At 31.6% G+C, this 16750-nt stretch overlaps 1 protein-coding gene and 1 long non-coding RNA gene across 8 annotated transcripts; both read left to right on the plus strand.

Annotated features, from left to right (window-relative positions):
• Positions 1 to 3902: 3902 nt before the first annotated feature.
• On the plus strand, positions 3903 to 12630 carry LOC129312502 (uncharacterized). 7 transcript variants are annotated; one of them, XR_008593600.1, is made up of 10 exons: positions 3903 to 3943; positions 4057 to 4205; positions 4531 to 4618; positions 4883 to 5062; positions 5431 to 5588; positions 6374 to 6553; positions 8327 to 8485; positions 9194 to 9371; positions 9668 to 9826; positions 12082 to 12630. XR_008593600.1 is itself a non-coding variant. In XM_054955148.1 (3 exons), exons 2-3 carry the CDS (start codon positions 4553 to 4555, stop codon positions 5123 to 5125), a joined length of 309 nt encoding a protein of 102 aa, XP_054811123.1. In that variant the 5' UTR covers positions 3956 to 4205; positions 4531 to 4552; the 3' UTR covers positions 5126 to 5394. The 7 variants fall into 7 exon arrangements, 1 of the variants encoding a protein (XP_054811123.1); XR_008593599.1 differs by having other exon boundaries at positions 3910 to 3949; XR_008593602.1 differs by lacking the exon at positions 3903 to 3943 and adding an exon at positions 6840 to 7604 and having other exon boundaries at positions 3956 to 4205.
• A 1148-nt stretch (positions 12631 to 13778) lies between these two features.
• LOC129312635 (uncharacterized) lies at positions 13779 to 16115 on the plus strand. The gene is made up of 5 exons (XR_008593641.1): positions 13779 to 14082; positions 14255 to 14306; positions 14441 to 14616; positions 15490 to 15711; positions 15815 to 16115. It is a non-coding gene; the product is annotated as an uncharacterized LOC129312635 (long non-coding RNA).
• The last annotated feature ends 635 nt before the right edge of the window (positions 16116 to 16750 follow it).

The following is a 16750-nucleotide window of genomic DNA, read 5'->3' on the forward strand; positions in this document are numbered from 1 at the left end:
GGTATGATCAGTGCTGATATCTTGTTTCATTTATTTTATAATAATTCATCTATCATTTTTTAGAAAAATAAACAAAGTGACCTAATTTACAAGGAGTTATGATCATTGCAAAAAGAAAAATACAGGATTCTTGTGATTTAAACATTTATACAAACCAATCTGAATGATGGAGAATTTCTATTTGTGCATAATAGGGTTGTGGTAGGAAGTCGGAGTTGTGATTTGATTCAATGGAAAGGTATTTTGCAGAATGGAGCGTCAAGGCAATTTGATTGTGTTTGGTTAGGTTGAGGTTTGAGCTTGCACAAGCTTGTTGCGGAAATCACCTTTCTGGACAGTGTTATTTTCCTATTAGAAGGGACCTGTAGTTCTTAGGAGGGATATGGATATTCTTGTTTTAATTGGGTGAAAAAAACAGTGGAGTTCCTTCCGGAATCAGGGGAAGAATAAGTTTCTCGTCCTTGCATTTTATCAATGCCTCTTCATAGTTAGATCCTTACAATTGCTGCTTTCATCAATTGTTTGGACAAAAGTAACAGAGATTTGGGATCTATCACTGGTAAGATCATTCAAATGAAGATATGAACCAGGATGAGTCAAAGATGTGGAGCATTAAGGCAATGTTACTAAAATTATAATTATTCTGCTGCAAGGTGTTTCCATCGCCAGTTCTCATGAGTCGGAATAGGCCATTTATTTTTACTTTTGATCTGGAATGAATTGACAATAAGTTGTTTTTATCCAAGTGAGCACTATTTTGTTTTTTGCTTTTGTGTTTGTTTTTGTTTTTGCAAGACATCCAAAGTTTAGCTTGAAATCCAAGATCTAACAGAAGAAATTACAAAGCAGAAGAGGGGGATAAAAAAGACAAAATGAGAGAAGGTGAGAAGAGACATGGGCATAAGAGCTGGAATAGAGAGAGAGGCTGAAATAGAGAGCAGAGAGAGATGACAGAGAAGAGATTAAGAGGGGAAAAATGTGAGAGGGAGATGCATTAGCTTCCTCTAAATATTGTAGCAGAAGAAAAGAGAGATGAAACCAAATATAAGGCAGAAACGGTATTGAACGGAAAAACACGGGATGTTCATTCACAAATAGCAGCTATGTGTTGGAAGACATTTATACTCTCTCCTGTTTGTTTTCCTTGTTACCAGATTGGTGTTTAATTTTTGGTATGGCAAGTTGATATTAAGTAACTTGGTGTTTACTCATTAAAGGTCTTTACTTGTTTCTTTATGATCCAGGGGGAAGGAATTTGTAGTGCCTGGTTTGGGTGGCAAGACATGGTTGTGCATGTCTTTCTTTTAATTTTGTTGAGTGTCTAGCTCAAAAATGAGGACAAGGTTGACTTTTTTTTTTTTTTTTGCAGCTAACAAACAAGGTTGATTTGTATGGGGGAATAATGATTGGAATATGATGGGAATGGTGATCACCCACATGTCAAAAAAATAAGAACATAATTGGGACCATGTGCTGGCAATGGTGATTAGCTTTCTGCTTTAATTTCATTTTTCTCTCTATCTCCTGCTTTCACCATATTCACTATATGAAAGTATTTTTACACCCTTTTCTCTGTTTCTCCTTCTGTGCATTTGGTTTGTGCTTCTTTCATAGACCTGTATCCTAGCATTGTTTTTATGCCTGTTATTTGAATTCTATTCATAACTAACTCTCGTCTCTTAATGATTCTATATATTGATGAGGCTCAATGACAATAATATATTTTGTGTACTTAAATAATAGTTTAGGATGCATTGAAACTCTTGAGTTGCTATTAATGGGTAACTTTAATGTTTAGAATGAATGGATCAAGGCAAATAAAGAATTGCAAGAGCAGAAAGAGCTTTTGCAATTGCTAAAGCCAGAATGTGATGAGACAAGAGAAGGAAGGAGAGTTAGTCAATGCCCTTCTTGCTTCTGAAATTGCGGAGGTATTTCTTCTTGTTTATTTATATATACCTTTAGGTTTGTCTACCTCTTTTAATATTGCATGTGATATGTAAAGAATAAAGAAATAAAGAATAAGCAGTTTAGTTAGTTTCTGTTAGAATGAATGGTATAGGAGCCTATACAAAGGGGTCCTAAGTGTGAATCAGGTGCTATTGCTTTTTCTCATAATAGAAAATACTATTCAGTTATAATAAAAAAGAAAAAAATCTTCTACTTTCTCTCCCATGTCTCTCTTCTCTTGCTCTTCTCTTCCTCTCCTCTGTTTCCCCTTCTTTCTCCCTCTTCCCTACTTTTCTATATGTCAGGATGTTATCGTATTCTGCATAGACTTTCAATTTATTGCTAATATTTCCAAAAGCTGTAACAAATAAGGAATTTGGTTTTTCATCAATATTAACATTTGTTCCATTTTTAAAATTTTTCAAACTTAAAGTCTTCGAAGGTCATTAAAACTCGTATACTTAAAAGAATAGTTGGACTATATATGTTCTTTTTCATTATACTTCTTCGTTAGCAAACTCTTACTTAATGCTTCCCTTATTCAGTGGGAAATTAGATCCTTCCATCATTTAAAGCAAATGTATGCCATTATCAAGTAGGCTACGCCTCAATCCAATCCACAATTGCACATTCTTATAATTACATTCGGTGAAGGACTCTCTATTTTATTTCATCTTTAGAATCATTTTTAAAAATAAAATTCTCATTATGAAATAGTTTTTAATTCTTCGTAACACGAGGAATGACTTTTTTTCCCCGTTGTTCAATAATAGGAATGATTTTGAGTGGCAGATAGTAGGAATGATTTTTTATTAAGTAATTTACCTTGTAAAAGGATTCTAAATGCTCATATAAATTCACCCAAACTATTCAAGAATAATCTTCATTTAGAAATACTAATATAATAGGAAGAGTGATAATTAGATCTCAAAAAATTAAATTAATTATAATTAAGTCCTCAAAAACTGAATTAATAATAATTATTTGACAATTTTTCTAAAAATAAATTTTATATATCAATTCAAACAATTATAAATAGAAATTTCTACTATAACCTAATAGTTATATTTGACACTTAAACATGCATTTTCAATTAAAACTTTTAAATTTACAATTATATTTTTCATATTTTTTCAATTATTTTTTTAAAAAATTATATTTGAAATTTAAATATCATTAATTTAAATTTTAAAATATAGATGTCATTCTCCTAATATAATATAATATTGATTTGTTTATTTGATCTCTATCCCCCTTTTTTAATTATACATTTGAGTTCTATCCCATTGGACAACATTAAATTTTCTCCCATGTTCAAAGCATGATTTTTTAATTGTTTAAAGGATAAGATTGAGTTTAATGAAAGGAAATTAATTTTTTACAATATGACAAATAAGATTTGAATATCCTGTTAGAAGAAATGCACATGTTTAATACCCAACAAAATATATATAAAATTTGAAATGTATAAATTAAAATGAATTAGATTATTTAATTAAATATATTTCAAATTTATACATTACTAGTAAGTTACTTTCTTATCAATTGATATTCTCTCTGTTTAAATATATAAAATATTTTTTAAAGAGTTGAACGGTAAAAAATATAAAATATTTTTAATTTTTTAAAGTGTAATTATTATTTTTTTTTAAAGCACCTTTATTAATAAAAGACTTATATTTATTATAGAGTATTTAATAAATATAAATATAAAAAATATAATTAATTTAAAAATAAATAATTATTTTATTAGTAAGTGAAATTTAAATAAAAATATTTTATATTTTTAAATAAAGAGAGTATGGACATAAAATTTTCGATCCCGGTTCAATTAGGTAGCTGAAATATAATATAAAAAATTCAATAACAATATCAGCATATTGTTTTTTTTTTAAATTATGTAATATATAATTAGGGAATCTTTCGTACAATATGATTTGATTTAATCCTGTAAGGAAATGAAGAGGTTCCTCCCTTGAAACGTCAACAGCAAGTCGTGGTCTTCTTTCCCCTCACTCCCTGCTTTTCCCTTTCTCCTTTGTCTTTGAATGTTTTACTTACAGTTTGCTATTTCCGATTCCCCTACTTTCTTCTGGCTTCGGTCAGGGTCACCACTAAGGAAGCTTCAACAATTTCTTGACCAGAAAAACAGGAAGCTTCATCCACTCTAAGCTTTCCACTTGCTGAACAGTTCTCAGTTTTTTCGCGGGCAAGAGTGTCAGAAACAGCAAAACTGCAAGTGCAGAGTTGTCTTCGTGAGCATATTTCTCATGTAGATTTAATATTTTGTGATATTTCTACCACATTACTTGCTTGATGCGCTCTGCAATTAGAAACCTGTAAGAACTGACGAGAGTGATCAATTTTTTTTTTTTGGGTGTTTGTGCAATTAGTTCTCTCACTCTTGTTACGTGATCTTTATGTAGATACCCAAATCGGGTTCTATGGATCTTTTCCCCTCATTTCACAACAATGATATTGGCTTTTATCTTTGTTTCGTTCCCGAATGAGTAGATTAAGGCAAAAAGGAAGTTGCAAGAATAGGAAGAGCTAATCGAATTGCTAAAGCTGGAATTTCAGGGGAAAAGATAAGTTGCATGAGATGAGACAAGTTCAGGAGATGGCTGTAGAGTTCGTCAATGCCCTTAATGCCGCCGCCGCCGCCGAGGTATTTCTGGGTGTTACTTTTATTTCATGTATATGTTCCATTCGGATTATGTCAATACTTTTTTATTTTGATTTTGTTCCAAAGTTTTTTTATTTATTTTTTTTTGGGGGGTGGGGGAGGTGATAGGACTGAGGGGATTTGTTTGTAATTTGTGAAGAAATATGTATATGTATTGATAATCGTGTCTTGCTTTTCCATTTGAATTGTATGTGATACTTCAACTCTATCACTCCCTTATAGTTGGAGCTGTTGCTAACTTTACAGAGTGAATGTGCTAAATTGAGGAGGCTGCTGGAAGAAGAGAGAAAGCTTGTGCAAAGGCTTAAACAAGAAAAAGAAGATGAAGCACAAATGGCCAAGAGAAAATTTGAAAGGATGAGTCAACGATTAGCAGAGGCTCAAAAAGATGTTGAGTACGCTGCAACCAGAGCTGATGTTGCTGAGGTTTTGGCTTGTCTTGAGCCCCCTCCCCACAGTTATATGTATATATATTATATCATATTTTAGACAAACTTACAAGGCATTGTATCACAGGATTCTTCATTTCTGATGCTAAAATTTTCACAATATTTAGACTAACAAGGCTGTGTGATATATTTATTTGTGCGCCACTCATAAATTTGAGAATTCTCAAATTAAAATTGGTTTTTTATCTGTCATTCAAATTTTACCCTTAGCTAATGTGCTCCCCAAATGATTCTTTGTATTTATGTGATCAGTTATGATAAGATATTACAAGCCCTTTGAAAATTATTTAGGATAGATTAAAGTATATAAGTGGCTATTGATTAGTATCTTTTTACGTTTATAAGAATGAATGGGTTAAGTTAAAGAGAGAATTACGAGAAGCTCAAGAGCTTGTGCGGTTGCCAAGGCCAGAAAGTGAGGAGACAAGGCAAATCGTCCTGAGACAGGTTGACAAAAAGAGCAAGAGCTAGCCAATGCCCTTAATGCTGCTTCAGTTGCTGAGGTATTTGTCGAATTGTCGTTGTCCCAGTTATTTTCTCAGAATATTTTTTTATAGTTTGTTTCCTGCTTTAAAGATGAATTTTAATCCTGATAAACCTTTTGAAGTTTTTTTTTTTTAAATTTAGTGTTTGCTAAAATCTACAATAAAGAAGCGGTTAGCATCCCACCAAATTTTCTTGCAGGTTCCTTTATCATTGATTAGCATTTGGTCGATCATTTTGAAAAGCACTGCTTTCTGTTAAATCTTAAAAAAAGACTTTTTTTTTTGGGACAAGAAAAAAGACATGTTTGAAAGAAGTATATGGTTGGCTTTTATTTGTATTTATGTGTTTATGTTGTTGAAAATGTCTTTTTTTCCTGTTTCTAGTTGCTTCTCGTAGGGCGGGTAATTTTATCCATCTGTAAATTAAAAGCAAATGCATGCATTTATGAAACACAGAGGTATGAAATAAATAATTTAACATAATTATTTATTTATTTCTCATAGTTGGGCTAACCATGATGCAATTTTGTTGCGTGTGGTTTTATAAAGTGTGATGATGCATTTGAAAATAATTTGAGTTTTAAGTTGGCTTTTGTTATGTTAAAAACTACAAATTTTGATTTGGCAAAATACATGAAAAGATGAAAGTGATGTTGCTCTAATATTAGTTCCTTTGATGCTTGTAAGTTGTGATTGTATGTACCGATGCATACTTGTTGATGATTGAGTTTTTTCCCCCCTTTTTCCATTTGAGTCAAATGTATTAATTCCTTGTATCACTCGATTACTTTTATGTTGGACAGAGTGAATGTGAGAAATTGAGGATAACGCTGGAAGAAGAGCAAAAACTTGTCCAAAGGCTTAAACTTGAGAAACATGATGAGGCACAACTAGCTAAGAGACAAATTGAAGGGATAGGTCAAGAATTAGCTGATATGCGAAAAAATGCTGAGTATGCTACTACTAGAGCTGATGTTGCTGAGGTACGATCTGTGTTGATATCTTGTTTCATTTATCTTATAATAATTTATCTATCATTTTTTAGACAAATAAACAAAGTGACCTAGGTTACAAGGAGTTATGATCATTGCAAAAAGAAAAATACAGGATTCTTGTGATTTAAAGATTTATACAAACCAATCTGAATGATGGAGAATTTCTATCTGTGCATAATTGGGGTTATGGTGGGAAGTAGGAATAATGATTTCGTTCAATGGAAAGGAATTTCGAAGAATGGAGAGTCAACACAATGTGATTGTGTTTGGTTAGGTTGAGGTTTGAGTTGCGCGGTGTTATGGAAGTCACTCTTAAGGAGGGATATGGATATTCTTGTTTTAATTGGGTGAAAAAGCCAGTGGAGTTCCTTCCGGATTCAGAGGAAGAATATGATTCTCTTTGCATTTTATCAGTGCCTCTTTGATAGGTTAGATCCTTACAATTTCTGCTTTCATCAATTGTCTGGACAAAATTGACGAAGATTTGGGATCCATCAATAGTGAGATCATTCAAATGAGGATTATTATGAATCAGGCTGGTCAAAGATGTAGAGCATTGAGGCAATGTTACTACAATTATGATTATTCTGCTGCAAGGTGTCTCCATTGCCAGTTTTCATGAGTCAAATTTGGTGAGGCCATTTATTTTTACTTTTGACCATGGATGAATTGACTGCTCTGATAATGAGGTGTTCGCTTCTCCAATGGTGCACCATTTTGTTTTTGCTTTGTTTTGTTTTTGTTTTTGTTTTTGCAAGACATCCAAAGTTTACCTTGAAATCCAAGATCTAACGGAAGAAATTACAGAGCTAAAGAGGGGGATAAAAAGGCAAATGACAGGTGAGAAGAGACATGGGCATGAGAGAATAGACTGATAGAGAGAGGAGCTGATATAGAGAGCAGAGAGAGATGACAGAGAAGAGATTAGAGGGAGGAAAATATAGAGGGAGACACAGAATCTTCTTCTTAATATTGTGGCAGAAGAAAAGAGAGAAGAAACCAAATATAAGGCAGAAAGGGTACTGAACAGAAAAACAAGGTATGTCCATTCACGCATAGCAGCTACGTGTTGGAAGACATTTCTATTGTCTCCTGTGTGTCTTCCTCGTTACCAGATTAGTATTTAATTTTTAGTATGGCAAGTTGATGTTAAGTAACTTAGTTTTTACTCATTAAAGATCTCTACTAGTTTCTCAATGATCCAGTGGAAAGGAATTTGCTGTGCCTGGTTTGGGTGGCAAGACATGGTTATGCATGTCTTTCGTTTAATGTTGTTCAGTGTCTAGCTCAACATTGAGGACAAGGTTGACTTTCTTTTTTAATCCAACAGACAAGGTTGATTTGTATCGGGGAATAATGATTGGAATATGGTAAGAATGGTGATAATCTCACATGTCAAGAATATAAGAAGAACGTAATTGGGACCGTGTGCTGGTTAGGTCAATGGTGATTTGCTTTCTGCTTTACTTTCATTTTTTTCTCCATCACCTTCTTTTGCCATATTTACTATGTGAAAGTATTTTATACCTCTTTCCCTGTTTCTACTTCTGTGCATTTGGCTTGTGCTTCTTTCATAGACTATATCCTAGCAGTTTTTTTTTTATGCCTGTTATTTAAATTCTACTCTGAACTAACTCTCCTCTCTATGGTTCTATATATTGATGAGGAGCATTGACAATGGTATATTTTGTGCACTTAAATAATAGTATAGGATGCATTGAAACTCTTAAGTGGCTATTAATGGGTAGCTTTAATGTTTAGAATGAATGGATTAAGGCAAAGAAAGAGTTGCAAGAGCAGAGACAGCTTTTGCAATTGCTAAAGCCAGAATGTGATGAGACAAGAAAAAGCGCCATGAGACAAGTTGAAGAGAAGGAACAAGAGTTAGCCAATGCCCTACTTGCTTCTGAAATTGCTGAGGTATTCCTTGTCGTTACTATTTATTTTAATTACCTTTGAGTTTGCCTACCTCTATTAATATTGCATGTTATCTTATTTGACATAAACTTTTAAAAGAATTTATTGCTAATATTTCCGAAAGCTGTGTAACAAATAAGGAATTTGGTTTTTCATCGAATATTAACATTTGTTTTCAATTTTAAAAAAATTTCAAACTTAAAGTCTTTGAAGCTTATTAAAAAAGAAGGGATAACCTGCGGGAAATAGCTGAAACATCTATACTTGAATAGTTGGATTATATCTGTACTTTTTCATAATGTTTCTTCGTTTAGCAAGCTCTTACTTAATGCTTCCCTTATTCAGTGGGAAATTAGATCCTTCCATCATTTTAAAGCAAATGTATGCCATTATCAAGTATCAATAAAAATTATTACTATTTCCTCTTATCTTTCTTTCTTAGGTGAAACATGTTGTAATCATGTGGTTAGTGACTTTATCGATTGAGGCAATATTTGAAAATGTGATTTTAATTTGGTTTTTCCCCACCAAAAAGAAGTAAAATTTATAAAAATATGAAAAATAATATTGCTCTTGTTATTTTCTTCATGTTTGTAACTGGTAAAGAAATTCGTATAATGGTTTTTTTTTTTTTTTTTTTAATTCAGGTTTGGTATGACAGTTTAACTGCATCACTTGCCTACTGTTATTAATTCATATGTGATCTTGCAGCGTGAATGTGCTAAACTAAAGAGAATGCTGGAAGAAGAGCAAAAACTTGTACAAAGGCTTAGACATGAGAAAGATGATGAGGTGCAGCTAGCAAGAGGCAAATTGAAGAGATTAATCAAGAATTAGCCCATGCTCAAAAGATGCCAAGTTAGCTCGAGAAGATGCTGATGCCGCTGAAGTACTCATTATGTTCATCTGCCTTACTTTTCTAATATTCATCTACCATATTTTAGATTAACATTATGAACCAACTTACATGCAACTGCAATCAGTTTGATAACAAAACATTAAGAGTCAAAGTGATAGAAATTCAGTTTGTGCACGGCTTCTTAATCTATGCTTTTCTGTCATTTGAATCTTTAAGTGATTAAATATTTTGGTGTGAGCAATTATAAAATATTATGTGCAAGAATTCTTTAGAGCTGATTGAAGCACTTAAATGGCTATTAATTGGAAATTTTTTTTTTTATGCAGAGTAAATGGACTAAGGTCAAGGGAGATGTGAAGAATATGGAAGAGCGTGTCAAATTGCTGGAATTTCAATGCCAAGAGATGAGAGAGAGTGTAAGTAGCCAAGATGAAGAGAAGGCACTGAAGTTGGCCAATGCTCTTAATCCTTCTGCGATTGCTGAGGTGAACTTTAGATAAATGCATTGCATTCTAGATAAATGTTTTAGAGAAATTTTTTTTGAAAAATATAACTTTGAATCCCTACACTTTGCTCGAATTTTGCTGTAAATTCCTACACTTTTTTTTTTTCGATATTCTAAATCCCTACACTCTTATTTTTTGTGTTTCAGATTTTACTATAGGTCTCTGCACTTTTTTACTATCCTCTACGTCTCTACAGTTTTGTTTTAATCTAGAACACTAAAAAAAATGCAGGGATTTATAATAAAACTCAAGCAAAGTGTAAGGATTCAAAGTTATGTTGTCACACTTGAATTTTTAAAGTGTGACTGGCTAGAATACAAAAAAACTCATATTCCATAAACTAAACCCATGTAATGTCTCACATTTTAATTACCCAATATTATCATATAATCATCATTTGTATTAAACAAATACCATCAGTCATAAAATATTCAAGCTTACTGTAGAAATTTCAGCAAGCCTCCCTGGTAAGTTAAACTACCCAAAATCTCTATAACTTGTCAAGAGAATAATATCCAAGCAGCATTTGGAGTTCTACTTCGATACAGTATATATACACATATAATCCAAAACACTTTAAACAAGGCTTCTACCTATAGGATTCGTAGAGCAACTCTAAAGCAAAAACAAACTACTTAAATAGTTACATTAATCCACAATGTGAATGGAGCAACAAAGTACTTCTTGTCTCAAGAAGTCACACAAGATCTATTGAAGAGTAGGTCTACTTTTACTGTTAGAATACCAAAATTTTTCTACAAATAACTTCCCTAAATAATAATAATAATAATAATAAAAGTAATAATAATAATAATAAATTAGATAATCATGAACATATAAAACAGGAAATAAGTAACTAATCTATTTATAGATGGTATTGGAAAATAATTGCACAATTTATCTTTAATAATTGAGTAATATAAATAAAAAAGAGGAAGTAAAGAATCATAATCAACAAATTAGGAATGTCTTTCATATAAAACAAATTATAAAAATACAATTTTTAAGAATGAAAATATAACTTGAAAAACTTGTTTTTGTTAGGACTTAAATAAATGAACAAGAGGTGTGGACATACAATCCACGAGGGTAAGTAACATCCAACGTGGTTAGAAACCATGAAAAACAGGCACAAATATAAAACTTACGAATAATACACATGGATTATATCCACAAAATTACATTCCTTCCTTTCCACATGTGTTGGGACACACGGCCTAGCACCTCCAATATACCTGCTAGCTAGGTGTGTCATAGTACGTCAAGAGCTAATAAAATTATCATTAGCAACCAACATTTTGTATTCAGTAGTATAAAACATTCTTGTCATGCATGGAGTCCAAAAATACTTATGATTCAAAATTTTTCTTTAACTTGTAAAGTACAAATAATGTTTTCATCTATTATTGATCCAATCCATGCATGTATAATATTTTTGATAAACATAATACCATGAGAATACCTACATAATGAAACTCAAATAATAAATAAGCTAATTACATACTTTAAAGGGAGAATAACAAATAAAGATCTTGTAACAATAGTAATGCCAAATTAAGAACTATAGTACTAAAACATGATAGAAAAAGTATTGAAATTTGAAAACATTAGTGTTAAAAAGTTCTAATTTGATATTAATATTTTTACAAGGTCCTTATTTCTCATTCTCTCTACTTTAAATCAGCTTAATCATAAAGCACAATAAAAAGATCTATTTATAACAATTAAAATAGATCAATAACTAAATAAATAAAATAAGAGAAATATCTTGACTTCTTGTTTTTTTTTAATTGAGAAATGTTATTTACTTACTTGACATATCATCGAGTTCTTAAAATTTTCTTTTTATAACTTCAGTCAAGCTTCTCTTCTTCTGAAGTCCTATTAGATATAATAAAATCTTCTGAAGTCCTATTAGATATAATAAAATTTTAATAAGTCTTTCAAAAAATTGAATCAATTTTCCATTTACCCTCATTTATGCCTCTAAATTTTTCATTTTATTCTTAGCCTAACTAACTGTATTGTTATAATATAATCCAAATCATACTTCTTAAACTGTCCTTTGCCAAGAATTAATGTCAATAATATGTATACATATGTCATGATCTCCCCGTACAACAACAGAAACTAAACCTTCAATTTAAAATTAATTAAGTAGCAATATTTACCTAAACATACAGCACTAATTCAAAAAAGAAAGAATTTAAAATTTAACCTCCATCAATGTGCAGCAACCACATAGCACACACATACTGACAGCACAAAGGAAAAAGATGAAGAAATCAAACTCACTTAATCAGCAACACTTGAAACAGAGGAAGGAAGAAGATGAAGTCGGCCATGTGCGCAGGGGAGTGAAGGAATTCAAATTCAGACGTCCGGTAACAGTATCCCGGTTACTCGACGTCCACGCACGGAAAGAAACAAGGAGGAAGAAGTCTCGAGTTCTCTCGGAACCCACTAGCGATCGACGACCCACCTGCACCCTCACTGGCGAACGAAAGAAAAAAACGAAAGGAAAGAACAGAGGCGGAGGAGGATTTGGCGAGAATAAGCTATAGAGAAGGAACAAAGAAAATGAAGAAGTAAAGGGGAAGAGAAGAAATATCTGATGATATTATCTGTGTTTTTTGTTTTTTTAAGGGCATTAAAGTAAATATACATAGTAAAAGAAAATGGGACTCTAATATATATACTGAGATATTACATATGTTTTCCCAAATTGTTTGATAAGTATTTACGAAATTGAATCATAAAGAAGTAGCTAGTGTTTGATTGATGCTTGTTTGATTGTTTTGTAAGTGCTTTTGTATTTTTAAATCACTATAAAAGACATGACAACTTATAGAAGTATATAATTGGATTATATTTGTACTTTTTTATTCTAGTTTATTCAGATGAATTTCTTCTCCATTTCTGATACTGGTTTATCGGATTATAAAAATGTTATTATTCACTCGCAATGGCAAATTTGATCCTAGTACAATTTAAAAGCAAATATTTTCCTTGATCAAACATGGATGGTTAAAATAAAAAGTAAACATTTTTTCTTGCCTTTAGTTGTTAAGATATGTAGCTAGAGATTTTATAGAGAGAATATGTTTGAAAGTAATGTGATACTCCTCTGGTCTTATTTATAAATCATTTTTAACATGTTTTATCAGTACCGAAAAAAATTTTAAAACTCATTGACTCTATTTTAAAATTGAATAAGTTTTTAACTTTGTCTTTATTAAATATACATATTTCAATAATATATTTTCTCTCTCCAACGTTTAATGGAAGGTAAAAGAAAAAATTTGTGGTGAAATTTTAATGACATGACTCATAAATAGAATTAAAAAAATTCTTCTCTCTTTACCCTATAAATAGGACCAAAGGTAGTAGTTATGTTTTCTTTTTTAATTTTAAATTTACAGATTTAAGTTTAAAAAATTGTGTGAGAAGATAAAAGTAATAAATCCTTTGTACTTAATTTGTGAAAAAATGCGCAACTATCTTTTCTGTTTCCCACTGAAGTTGAATTTGACACTTCAACGGTATCACTCCATTACCTTTCTGTTAAAGCTTTAGCCAATTTACAGAGTGAATGTGCTAGACTTAAAAGAATGCTGATAGAAGAAGGAAAAACTGTCCAAAGGCTTATAATTGAGAAAGATGATGAGGCAGAACTGGCCAAGAGACAAATTGAAAAGATAGATCATGAATTAGCCCATACTCGAAAAGAAGCTCAATATGCTCGTAAAGATACTGACATTGCTGACGTACTGATTCGGTTGATTTTTCCCCTATCAAATATTCCAGACCGATTGATTATACGAACTAATTACACAGAGTTGTATCAATGTGATAAGAAATTGTTAGTTTCTGTTCAGTTTCTTATTCTAGGATTTCCAAGATTCATGTTATATGTTACCTGGTATTTGAATTCTACTTGTAACTGAATTTTCTGAGTGATTGTATATATTGACGTGGTGAAATTGCATAAACAATTGTGTGTACTTTAAAGAATTGTTTAGGATGGGTATTAGTTTGATTACTTCTATGTTTAGAATGAATGGGCCAAGGTGAAGAGAGAGTTGAAGGAAAAAGAAGAGCTTGTCAAACTGCTGAAGTTGGAAATTATGGATATAAGACAAGTTACTATGATGCAAGTTGAAGAGATATGTCAAGAGTTAGAGGTTGCCCGAAAAGAAGCTGAGCATGCTCAAAATGATGCTGACATTGCCCAGGTAATGACTACTTTGGTCCCCCCACCCACCCAAAAATATATATATATATATATATATAATATTTTAGACAAGTTGACATTGTGAAGTCATTTACATTGAATTTGTAACTTTAAAATTGTGAAAATATTATCACTAAGCGGGATGGATGATAATAGATTTTGTTTTTGTACAGCTCTTAAATCTAAGATAGTCAAAATGTTTCTTCATATTTGGCTTTGAGAGAGGTTTGTCTCCTCACCTAATGATTTTTTGTTATTGATAGAGCAATTATAATAATATATTATGTGTACGTAAAGAATATTTTTGGATGGATTGAAGGATCTAATTTACCGTTAATTTGTAACATTTTTATTTTCAGAATGAATAGATTAAAGCGAAGAGTTGCAAGAAAAGCTTGAGCTCGTGCAGTTGCTAAAGGTGGAATGTCAGGAGACTAGTGGAAGTGCCATGAGACAAGTTGAAGAAAAAGAACTAAAGTTAGCTGATATCCTTAATGCTGCCAAAGCTGCATCATCGAGTTCTGCTGTTGCCGGGGTATTTAAATAAAAAAAATCTTAAACAGATTCTTTTTAGAAGAACAGGTTGAACTTATCATAAATTAGCATATAAGCATGCTAGTTAATTTTTTTCAATTCACGTGTCGTGCTTACATGTTTGTTCATGAGTAGGTTAATATACATATATTTTAAATTTAAATAGTGAATCTACCTAATAACTCATCACTTCTTATCCCAATGTACTCCTCATGCAAGACGCTCATATCTTGAGGAAACTAAATCTTCAGTGATTTTGAATATTTTGCCTCATTTGATTATTATTTCTTCCTCACTATGTGTGTACCTGGATTATTTACAAGTTTCCTGTTTCTTAATTGGAAGTCAAGGGAAGCATCTTCCTGACTGGCTTGAGGTAAATCGTACAACTTCTGCATGTAACATTTACAGCTCTTGAACAAAGATGAAATGTGAATTCAACATGCCACAGAGCAAAAATTGGATGTAATTTTAAAGTTTATACCCTTAGGTTCTTCATTAAAAATTTACAACTCAGCATCACATGATTCAGTTATCTAAAAATGGTCATGTACATGCTATATTTTTATTCAAAAACTTAATAGCAAACATTTGAAGAACTTGAGTTTTACCTATGCATCTGTTGACTAAAATGAATACTACGACCATGCAGGGATGATTTCATGATATGCATCCCGCTTTATGTTTGTAAATATTGTAGTAAGTAATTTTGGTAAGAGAGATTTGTTCATTCTTTTCCAAAGGACATTGTCATGTTAAGCTGATTAGTTTCTCCAGAGATTAGTCAAATAGTAAAAATTCATGGCAGTATTTCTTGTATGTGTAACAGTGCTAAACTTGAAATAAGAAAAACTGCATTTACAATGATGTGCAGGATTGTGTAATTTGTCTGACCAATGAAATAAATGGACATGGCCTTTGGATGCGGACAGATGGTAATAACTCTTACCCGAAAGACATGAGAATGATGATTATTATGTGACTCTTATACAGACTCGTGAAGAATGTGGGATGATGCTGTCTACGTGTCCTATGTGTCAGGAGGAGATGATCCATCGAATCAAACTGTTTCCTGGATGACAATGGGGTATTTTAGGTTCAAATCAAACCTCTCAGTCTCATTCATTCTCTTTAATTCTCCTGATTGTTTCATTCATTCTCTGCATATATCACTAATGTATAAGAAGTTTTTTTTCCAGTGTGCTTTGGAGATGATGCAATGTGGATGGACTGTGTTTTTCCTTCGGATCAGAAGGATACAAGCCAAAAGATGGTAAATGTAAATAATGGAATCCGAAAGAATGCAACCTAGCAAGACTTATTTTAGCTGTTAACAAACATGTCTCAAATGTGATCTCCTCATAAGACTTTTTTTCTGCTCCTCATGTGCCTGCAATCATTTGCTTCTTGAAGTCTTTGGGTGACCCCAAAGGAAAATGCATGCATTAATGTTATGTAATGGAATGTAGTGAGTAAAGAGAACTTTACTTTCCGAATTTTTCTTTGCAAATTTTGAAATGGTTAATTCAAGATGAGGTGGCATTAAGTGAAGGATATGTGGCAAATTGGGGAGGGATGGGAGAACCAAGTTTGGTGATGATGGTTTCTTTGATCATTTCATTTGAGCGAGTGTTTTATAACAGCGTAGCTTCTCAGAACTGCAAAGATAAGTTAATCTGGATATCTCAAAACTATTACAACGTTAAAAACAATTTGGGAAATTATTAGTATATGTATCTCTTAACACAATCGTATGCTCTTTTTTTATGATGTTTGGGATCATGTTCAAGATGATAGAATTAAATTGGTTTTTACAATTCATGCTACGGATTGTTTAATGAAAGTAATATTAATCATTTAATTATGATAGTTTTAATTAGATTATAATTTACTCCACTGGTCCAATTTATAAGGTAGAGAAAAAAAGAAAAAAATTAGTTCTATTTTTAAGGCACATGACAATTTTTAATGCTCTTATTTATGTTTTTGACTTTATTAAATGTTTTGAATGAAAATATTAATAATAAGATAAGATTTAAGAACATTTATTAAGAATAAAGGTAAAAACTTATTAAACATTAAAAATTTAATGAGATTTAAAATTTTTTTAATTCAAGTGAAACATGAAAGTAACT

The sequence above is a fragment of the Prosopis cineraria genome, unplaced genomic scaffold, assembly GCF_029017545.1.
Source record: "Prosopis cineraria cultivar Desert tree isolate PC_DT_omini unplaced genomic scaffold, ASM2901754v1 PC6, whole genome shotgun sequence".
NCBI classification, from domain to species: domain Eukaryota; kingdom Viridiplantae; phylum Streptophyta; class Magnoliopsida; order Fabales; family Fabaceae; genus Prosopis; species Prosopis cineraria.

Bases quoted from the DNA above. Each gene is read 5' to 3' on its own strand.
- LOC129312502 (XM_054955148.1), top strand. From the start codon at position 4,553: ATGAGACAAGTTCAGGAGATGGCTGTAGAGTTCGTCAATGCCCTTAAT. The intron at 4,619-4,882 runs GTATTTCTGGGT...CTAACTTTACAG, and splicing joins ATGCCGCCGCCGCCGCCGAG to AGTGAATGTGCTAAATTGAG.